At 37.2% G+C, this 10393-nt stretch overlaps 1 protein-coding gene across 1 annotated transcript; it reads left to right on the plus strand.

The window, feature by feature from the left end:
* The first annotated feature begins 2975 nt into the window (after nt 1–2975).
* Nucleotides 2976–4266, plus strand: LOC104588198 (ESCRT-related protein CHMP1B). Its single transcript, XM_010246036.3, has one exon. The coding sequence runs from the start codon at nt 3382–3384 to the stop codon at nt 3991–3993; it is 612 nt and encodes a 203-aa protein (XP_010244338.1). The 5' UTR covers nt 2976–3381; the 3' UTR covers nt 3994–4266.
* Nucleotides 4267–10393: the final 6127 nt, after the last annotated feature.

The following is a 10393-nucleotide window of genomic DNA, read 5'->3' on the forward strand; positions in this document are numbered from 1 at the left end:
CGGAGCTGAAATTGGCCTTCAATAGTCTTCAGTACGGAATTTCTCCGATGCTCATGTTTTCAGATAAGCTTATGGCTTTGGACATAAGTAACTGCAACTTTTTTCCTATTCGGAAGAAGACGATGATGTAGAAGACGGAGGCGGTGGCAAACCTATATTCATATTCGACATCTTGCTACGATAGAGAAGAGGGAAGAGAGAAAGTGCTTCAGACGAGCGTGTGATTCTGGTTGGGCGGAGGGAAAAAGGGTAAAACAGTATGGATGGTTTAAGACAATAGTTAATAGTTGAATAGAAAATTTGTCAATTAGCTAAATAGTAAGAATTGTTTAACTGTTTAAGAAACTTGCACATTTATCTTTTTATTTTCTAAAATTGTATTAACTAAACATAATAGTTGTTCAATCGGAGTGAAACAAATTATAACACTCCACATATAACCCACAACCATTCAACCTTTTAATGTGGACCCATGTATTTTATCAACGGTGTGGGGCATTCTTATTAGTCCCACAACCTCTTATACATGTAAAGCATTTAATAATCCGAATTATTATTTTTCATGTCCAATTAGAATGAGATTATCATTTTAAGGGAAGTCCAAAATGTTATTTCTGGTAGTAAAGAAAGCTAGAATCACATATAAATATAATCCAATGAAACAGTTAGAATTTGCCATTCCGATTCCAAACCCCCTGCAAATTAAATAGACCCTTGGTTCTTTACGAATTGGGATAATTCCTCACATAGCGTCTTTCACACCTACCTTACTATCACATCCCACCTTGTATTGGGAATATTTTCCAGCATGAGGCATGTTCTGTGAAGAACAGATTCAGACTTGTTCTTTATAATGACACCACATGCTGTACATACTAGTATTATTTGTAAGCAGATTCTGACTCATTGTAAATTGTCTAAAATTTACCATAACTTTTCAACATTTCTCTTAAATTACCATAAATTTTCAAAACATCTAGAGAATCCCGTGTCAGTATTTTGACGTTAAACGGACTAACAAATGTTAGGAGATTACTATTTTACCCTTTTATTATATTCACCGTTGTTTTATCTTCTAACATTGCTTGAGATGAAGAAGATAATCACTACCGGAGAAGAAATGAATGCTGCTATCTGATGGTGGCGATTATTTTCGTATTGCCAGTGAGACAAAAGCAGATCGTTGATTTGGTGGTTGTGACTATAGAATATTGTAAAATAGGTGCTTAAGCGCCTTCAAACTCAAAGTGGAACCCTACCCAATCGAGGAGATGGCAAGTGGAAACGTGAGTAGAAGTCATTTCTCTCACTTTTCCTTTTCTTCTCTAAAAAAAACCAAGGTTGAACTAAATCCATGTAAGCGAAACAGAGGAGCTTTTGTTATTTCTCCTCTTCTATAGTTTAAGATCTGCTGGGCTGTTTGCTTTTGTTTCTATTTCATACACCTCTTGTTTTATTTGAAAGAGAGTAGGAGAAAATGAAAGGGGAAAGGGAAAAGTTTGTCTCCATTGCTGATCAGAGCTTTAAAGACATGGTACTTTCTAAAACATAGTCCTGTTGATCAGTTTTCCACTCACTACGGACCTTTTTCTAGAAGATCTCTATTGATTTACTTCATGAGTTCTTTTGCAGGTTTCACTTATTTGGGATTGCAATCTCGATAAAACCCCTACAACCTCTACAAAACACATTTTTTAGAAGATCTCTCTCATTTATACACTTAACCCTTCTTCTTCCTGCCATTTTCTTCTCTTCTCTTTATTGCTCTCTTAAAACTCTCTAGAGTCGTGGATTTTGGTAACAGTAGAAGTATTCAATCTTCAAGCGGTGGTGATGAGGAGTATGATTCATGGCCTGAGTCAATCTCCTCTATCTTGAACTCTTCCAGTTATGTTGGTCATCATGTATATCTAATCTACATCTCACTACTCCTTACCATATCAGTCTTCCCTCACCATCATTGTCTTTGTTAGGTTCTGTATCAAATTATTTGGATGCCTTTTCTCGTTCACCAACGACTTCAAATGCAAATTCCTTGACACATCTTAACATGATGTGACCTAGAAGTGTAAGATTTGAAGTCAATTGCATCAAGATCAGCAGCATAATGAGGTTCATCACCCTCTACCCAACCCATCTTTGGCGCTCAAGGGCCTAGTCTGAACTCTTTGCCAAGTTCATCGTTGATGCAATTGCCATCAGCCCAGAGAATGATGAATGGCCTTCAGTTCCACCAATCACCATCACAGGATCAGGCTTATATAGTATGAAGCTCAAAGAAGAGGTCCATAGCTTCTTGAAGAGCACCCACTATTGTACCGACCACCAATACATCCAATTTCCATGTGATGGTTTAAGAATTCACAGGTACATTCACACCCACTACTGTACTGTTATTTAGGGGCAATTTGGTCATTGGACGTTTTAAAAAGTTCCGTGATGAACAATTTCTATCAATAAACACTAATGATGCTCTAACGGATAATGAGTTTTGAAAAACAAAAAATCACTCACATGGGTCCTAGGACGTTTTAAAAAGTTATGTGAAATCAACAAAAATACTGAAAAGTGATGTGAGTTTATTCCCTAATTCCTTTGCAATACAGTGCCGATGCTTGTCTTGGCTTCCCAAATGTGCAACTCAGTTCGTCCAAAATAAACGGAACGGGAAAGGCAGTGCCCTATGGGCCTGACAACGTGACTACATGAGAGCGTGTCTGCGCCATAATTAATTGATTGGGCTGATCCAACCGTCCAATTTTACGGTCAGACTGGTCCACTGGGCCTACTGATTACTGAAATTCAAGCCCAGCCCGTGCCGGGCCCTAATTGATTGGGTTGATGGGCTCTTTTTCAGTTTCCACCATTCAGAAATTGCGTGCACCACCTTCCACGAAGGACGAGTGCACAACAGCGGACATGTAATGAAGTGAGTGGGGGGTAACGTTAACGTATTTATGTGCACAAGTGAGATCACATCTGCGTCCCCACAAACGCTACACATGCACATCTCAACGTGCATTGAAAACATCTCTCGAAGTCATCGGTGGGAGATGTTTCCAATACAGTTGAGATAGCTGTGCGGTGTTTGTGGGGCGTAGATGTAAATTTTTCACAGTTGAAAATATCCTCGCCGTGTATTGAAAACATCTCTGCTGTAGGACGTTGTGGGGGGCTGATTCGTTCTCACCTGGGGAGGATACAAAAATAGAAAGCCCTAACGCGTCTCGCACTTGCGCCCCGGGAATATTTACAAATTATCCATTATCCACCGGAGGGATACAAGGATTTTTCGGCTAATTGTCAGCCAGATTGCCAGAGAAGAAAAACCCTAGCAGTTGAAGCCTTGAAGGGCGGGGATCAAAACATAGATCAGTAGCCATGGGAAATACAGAGAAGCTCATGAATCAGATCATGGAACTTAAGTTCACATCCAAGAGTCTGCAACGTCAGGCCCGCAAGTGCGAGAAGGACGAGAAAGCCGAGAAACTCAAAGTCAAGAAGGCAATCGAGAAGGGAAACATGGATGGGGCTCGAATCTACGCCGAAAACGCCATCCGCAAGCGTAATGAACAGATGAATTACCTTAGGTTGGCGTCTCGTCTTGATGCCGTCGTTGCTCGGCTTGACACGCAGGCAAAGATGACTACGATTAGCAAATCGATGGGTTCGATTGTGAAAGCTCTCGATTCGTCTCTTGCTTCCGGGAATTTGCAGAAGATGTCAGAGACGATGGATCAGTTCGAGAAGCAGTTTGTCAACATGGAGGTTCAGGCCGAATTCATGGAGAGTTCCATGGCTGGAAGCACGTCTCTATCAACTCCCGAAGGGGAGGTCAACAGCTTGATGCAGCAAGTGGCAGATGATTATGGCTTGGAGGTCTCGGTGGGGCTGCCCCAACCGGCAGGTCAAGCGATACCGACCAGAACGGCGGAGAAGGCAGACGAGGACGATTTGTCAAGGCGCCTCGCCGAGCTCAAGGCCAGAGGGTAAGAGAATTGTGCGGTCTCATGTGGGTAATTCCTGTTATGTTAAGATTTATGTAATGTAATTATCAGATAGAGCTCTGCCTTCTATTTGAAGAACATACATGTAAATTAACTGGATTACGCTTTTGGTTTCCATGTAGTCTTCGGTTCGGTATCTAGTGTACAGAGATGACTATGCTCTTTATGTGGTTTGGATTTCTTTATGTAGATTTCGTTTTCTTTATGACTGGAAATTACCTTTCCTTTTAAGATTTGATGACTGATGCTATTGTTTGGATATGATTGATTTTGGGAGGGTGCGTGAGATTTAGTCCATGAGGAAGCTCCCATCTTTACTGGGGGTATTATTATTATTATTGTCACTATAACAAGTCGTATTTCCTCTTATTTGTGCATTCCGATCTTATGCTCGTTCCTGGGTGAAATGGTTGTATTGCAAAAATTTCCAAGAGTCAAATGTCTGTTAATTGGGATCAGAAGCATGGTCATGTATCACTGATGCATGCTAATGATTTTTTTTTTTTTTGTCTTTCTTGGTAAGGTGCATATACCAGTGATTTTGATGTTATTTGACGAATGTATATTAGCCAGCTGATTCTCCATAGGTTCTGGTAAGGTCTGTTAAAAGATGGTATTGCCTGGAGTTCTAAGTTGCAGCAGCATTAGGAGAGCTACATTTCTTAAGTTAACAAGTGCCATGTACCTTGCTTTCTGGCAAGGTGATACATATGTTAGAAAAGAAGGGTAGAAGTCCAATTTCCAATGCCACAGTACCCCTGATGGCAATTCCTCTCAGATTTCATCATCTCCCAGCTTACCACCACATCTTCTACCACCCCTTCTGTCTCTGTCACTCTCAAGGATTTGAGCCTCGTTTCAGAAATTCTACTATTTCCAATTTGTGTGAATGAAATTTTTATGCAATCTACAGTTCAACTTAAGTGTTGCTCAAGACCCTATAAGCCTCTTAAGGCACATGAATGCTGAAAGAAGTGATTCTGCCATGCTTCAATGACTTTACCACTGGTAGGCCAGGGAAATTAAATAATATAGGAAGTCAAAATGATAGAGAGGGAATGCGAGCTTTTTGGCTGCTAGTAACCTAGAGGTTTTCATGGGCGGAGGTTGATCATCATCATTCTTTTGATTGTGGTTTTGTTAGAATATGACCCCCTCAAGGTTTTGACTTTAGCTGAGGGTGCCTGGTGGATAATTAATTACTTATTTTAGCATTAATGATTCATAGTATGCTGATGGAAAGACATTTAGATATGCAGGGTTCTGTTTGAGCTTAGGTGTTTACCATTGACGCTCCTAAATGTATTTTGACTCCAAAAGGTCCATAAACATTATATAACAAAATGCAATAAAGTTCTTATGTGGCTTCTAGAGGTATCTAATCTTTTGGTTATGTTCATTTCAATAGATTCATAGTGTGAAATTTAGCTCTGAGAAAAACCTTCATTGAAGAGTTTTGGATCTGTTAAAGTGTCAAGCAGTTTTTTAACTGAAAATATACTTCACATTGGAACAAGTGCTTCAAACCATGCCCTTTTTTGTGCTCTTTAGAATGCAAAATTGAATGTTTTGAGAAGATAATACAACCCCTTCCCCCATGTTCTTCCCGTAATGGTATATGGTTTAAAGGCTTTCCGGCACTAGGTTCTTGTTACCAGTGAGGTCTTAGTGGAGATAATTCTGTCATCTCTATGAATTAGTTAAGTTAATATGGTTTACTTGAGGGATAGCATCAATTGAGGTGTAGGCAGCTTTTAGACGACGATTGGGTATGGCCGTGAATACAGAATTGACAGATATGGTGCGATAATTTGCTGCCTTATGAAATCAGATAGATACTTAAAGCCAGGGAATAATTTGTTGGTTTGTGAAATTACATTGACACTAAGGTTTGGCAAGTAACTAAAGTGACTTGGTTAGCTGACTTCAGGAGCAAGAGAGTAGTGCAATTGCAATGATCAAAACTTTGGGGTGATAATTTTCAGTTTTTTAAGGAAGACGAACACCACACAACTTACAAGGAGTAAGAACTGAAGCATCATGGCAGATATTGGAAACAAAAAAGGTCTCTCCCCAGCTCCCCTCTTCTGATGTTCTTGAAGAAAACTCTTTTCACAATAATACAATCTCTATGTAATACATTGAGAAAAATTGATATTAAGATATGTCACCATTATCATCTTCATCGTCATCAAATGTCTTTGAATGATGCTGAATGCATGTTGCTGACCAATTCAACGATTTCGGCTATTTACCTGCTCCGAACGGGCTGATGTAATAGTCCTGGAGTTGGAAATATGTGGTATGTACACTAGGCTGTTTTTTAAATCAATGTGCTACATGTAATTAATTCTTATAATCTAATAGTCTTCGAGTAACCAACTTGGTTTCCATATTCTTTAATGTCTACTAACCATTGAAGAAGTTTTCTATAAATTGTTAGAGGTTAGAACACATTTTGTGTTTGTACATATACCTACTACATCTCTCTCTCTCTCTCACACACACCCCCCCACCCCACAAAGCTCCCCACATACCTCCTCTCATTTCTCACACATGTGGATGTGGTTAGTTATTTTTAGATTAAATGATAAAAAATATAAGAAGTGAAAATAAAAAACCCTCTCCAGTCTTGATTGTCTCTAATAAAACCCATCCATTGTTCAAATAAAACCCTCTCCAGTCATGATTGTTTCTAATAAAACCCATCCATTACTCAAATAAAACCCTCTGTGGTCATAATAGTTTCTAATAAAATCTATTATTACTCTCGGTAATAAAATCATTCTCTTTTTCCCCAACAATTAATGTTTGTAACATTTTCTATTGTTCCATTAAATCCCAAATCTATTTACATATATAATAGAAAGAGGAAAGAAGGGAGGTGAGGGAACTCTCACCACAGAGCTCACACATGCCTCCTCATCCTCATCCTCTCCTTTCACTACAGTGTATATTTATTTTTATATTAAATCATTAAAAATTTCATGGGTCTTTGTTGTCTCTCAGAAAGTTCATATTTACTCTCTAATAAATCTCTCTCTCTGTCTCTCTTACTCTCTCTCACACACACATATTAATAGTCAATGTTTGTAACTCCCTATTAAATCCTTATTTTCCTCTTATATATCTCATAGTCCCTTTTTTTGGCTCTTTCTAATAAAGTAGGGTGTAAATTAGATGGGTTGGGTTGGGTTAACGGTCAATCTAAATATGAACCTTAGTTTGGACCCAAATTAATGTCTAAAAACCCAAAATTGCCCACTAGTACATGGGATGAACCAATCTAAATAAATCATTGCTCCTTTCCTTGGGTTATCAGGTTTTTTCCTTTGTTTTTATTAATTTAATTTTATGTAGATTTGTTTAATGAATTGTTTTGGTTCAATAATAAATTCAATAATAAAATGTAGTAAAAAAGAACTTAATGTGAGTTTTTTTGGTTATCAACTGAACCACCATCAGTTGATTTATGTGCTTCTGATGATATATAAGCTATATAAAAAGGAAAGTTTGAAGCTCAATAACTAAAAAAGAAAATAATTTTTTTTTCTATTATTCTACACATAAAAAAGTAGAAATACAGCATAGTTTAGTACCCTGTAATGTGGGAGTTGGGATCTCCTGCCAACATAACAAGTTCCAATACACTACCAACATGATCTGACACTGCATCTCACCATGGAACTGGGCCCCAGGTTTTTACACCAAAAAGAACTGGAAATGACCCCAAATTCTTCTACTTCTATGCTTTTCATCGACCCCCAACCCAGGTGCAGGTGAGATTTGATCCCAAATCTCCGCTACAACCAGCAGTTGGCACCTTGCCCATAAGAGATATTGAATTGAACAGTCGTGGGAATAGGAGTCTGGAATCGGAATGGGTATTCTGATTCCAACTGTTTGGTTGGGTGAAATCGGAATCCCATTTCCATTGCATTCTCCCATTTGAGAGTGACCATTCCTTGCTCCTCTTTTGGGAATGAAATCTCATTCTTGTTAATTCTAATTCCCATTCTCATTTCTGTCTGAAGCAAATAGATTATTGGAATAGACCATTCTGATTTCAATCTGGAGGATTTTGATTCCATTCTGATTCCAACTGCAAACCAAATGGACCTTTATTAGATTGAATTGGACCTGCTCCATTTGTAATGAATTTATATTGGACTAGGTTGGACTGGTATGGTCTATTGACACAAGTTATGCATGTTTTTAAAACCGAACCGGTCAGGGGTCCGGTTACCGATTTGAACGGTCTGACCGTTCGACCCAAACGACTGGTCCATTCTGACAAAAAAATAAAAAAAATTGAAAAACGGTCAAAACCGTTCGAATGGTTAATCGGCCGGTTTAGTGGTTTGTTGACCAAAATCAACAGTTTTGAGGAAAAACGGAACCGGTCAAGTGACCAGTTTCTGGTTTTTCTGGTCCGGTCCTGTTTTGAAAACCATGTACATAAGATAAGAGGAATGTAAAGAGAAAGATCATGCACAAGCACTCTAGACATCATCGTCTATCCGATAGATCTGTAACAGATCCGGGTTCTACATGAGCTGTAAGTAGCAAATCCATTAATCCACCATACGCATTCCTAGAATTCTTTTCAAGTGAAACTATAATCCACAAGCTCTTTCAGAGATCGATTACAAACAAACCTTTTATGTTTTATCAATGCCGGCAGCAACAAATAGAAAAAGACTATAATAAAGTATCAAAAATAAATGTCGGAATGTTCAGAATGATCAAACCCACATAAAATCAATCCAAAACTCTATCCTTGTAATGGATCCAGCTTAAATTCTAGAACAGTCACATAATCTAAACAGGAAACTCTTGAGGGACGAATAATGGAATAGAGCTTACCGTCAAGGCCTCTTTCATGGTGATTGGAGGCTAGAGGCGTCAATTTGACTGGATTTGGTTCAACCCGATCTAGTTTAATGTGAGTTCACTTATAAATGGACTAGATCCAATCCAGTCCAAATCCAATTCAATCCATTAAAATGTAAATGGATTGGAAATCCAATCCAAACCAAATAAAATATCGAAAATTATATAAAAATAGAACATATAAAAAATTATAAAAATATATTAAAATGAAGAAAATCTGAAAATTACAAAAAAAAAATACCCTTTTGGCATTGAAAAAGCACTTTTTTACAAGTGCTTTCACAAAAGTATTTTGAAAGTATTTTTTATTAAAAAGTGCTTTACAAAAGTATTTTTATGAAAGTACTTCATAAAAGTGTTTTCATAGTACTTTTGTAGTACTTTTATAAAAGTACTTTTGTATAAGTGCTTTTGATTTACAAAAGCACTTTCTTAGAAGTGCTTTTATAAAAAGTATTTTTGTAGAAGTGCTTTTATAAAAGTACTTTTGTAAAAATAATTTCATAAAAATGCTTTTATAAAATTATTTCTATAAAAGTGCTTTTGTAAAAGTACTTCTGTAAAAGTGCTTTTATAAAAGTGCTTTCGTTAAAGGACTTTTATAAAAATACTTTTATTAAAGTTCTTTCTTAAAAGTGTTTAATATGGACCAATTTATTTTGGATTGTTCAGTCCACCTCAAAAATCTGAGCCCCACCATACAGGTGGGATGAATCCTGATCGTGAATTGATGCCAAATCCACGGCCAGGATGCGGTTTATATGGGGGCTACTAGTAGAATAGGAGGGGGCTGTAATTTCAGATTTTTGAGCTGGACTGCAGTCTATTTATCCCTAATTATAATGGACTGTCCAAATCTGATTTGATAAGGTTAAACTGGTTGATTGACACCGCTAGACATGCCTTTGACTAAATCCAACCAGCAATTAATTTGGTTGTTTTTTATAAGACTCCGTTTGTATAATGATAAATAAGAGGGGGAAAGTTGGTCGATGGGTTTTAATTGACCAACTTTACTATGTTCTTTTTACATTAAGTACTGGACCCATGGTAAGAGAGTTTCATTTACTTGGCTAAAACTTATCAATCTCCTATGTGGGTAAATAAATTTTCCATTTAGAGGAAAAATTTATAAAACATGATGGGACAGATTTGTCATTTTTAACATTAGTTTTTTATAAGTAAAAGGTTATTATATTAGTTATTTGGGAATCAAAAGAATATGGTGAATTTATCCCAATAGGTATTACTTGGGAAACGTTTAATTGGATAAATACACGTACTTGGATAAATGAAAAATTTATAAATATACGAAATCTAAGCAAGGAAAATTTTCAAAAGAGACTAATAAACTTAACTCAATCCACTTGCTGGTTTAGCAGAGGATGTAAGAAAAAAAAATTGAAGATCAACAAGAAACAATTTCACCAATGCCGGGATGTTCTCATATATCTTGGTCTTTGTTCCATCGAACAGTACATGGAAAATTACAT

This window comes from Nelumbo nucifera, chromosome 8 (assembly GCF_055504915.1).
Source record: "Nelumbo nucifera cultivar China Antique chromosome 8, China Antique-T2T, whole genome shotgun sequence".
Classification (NCBI taxonomy): domain Eukaryota; kingdom Viridiplantae; phylum Streptophyta; class Magnoliopsida; order Proteales; family Nelumbonaceae; genus Nelumbo; species Nelumbo nucifera.

Bases quoted from the DNA above. Each gene is read 5' to 3' on its own strand.
- LOC104588198 (XM_010246036.3), top strand. From the start codon at position 3,382: ATGGGAAATACAGAGAAGCTCATGAATCAGATCATGGAACTTAAGTTC.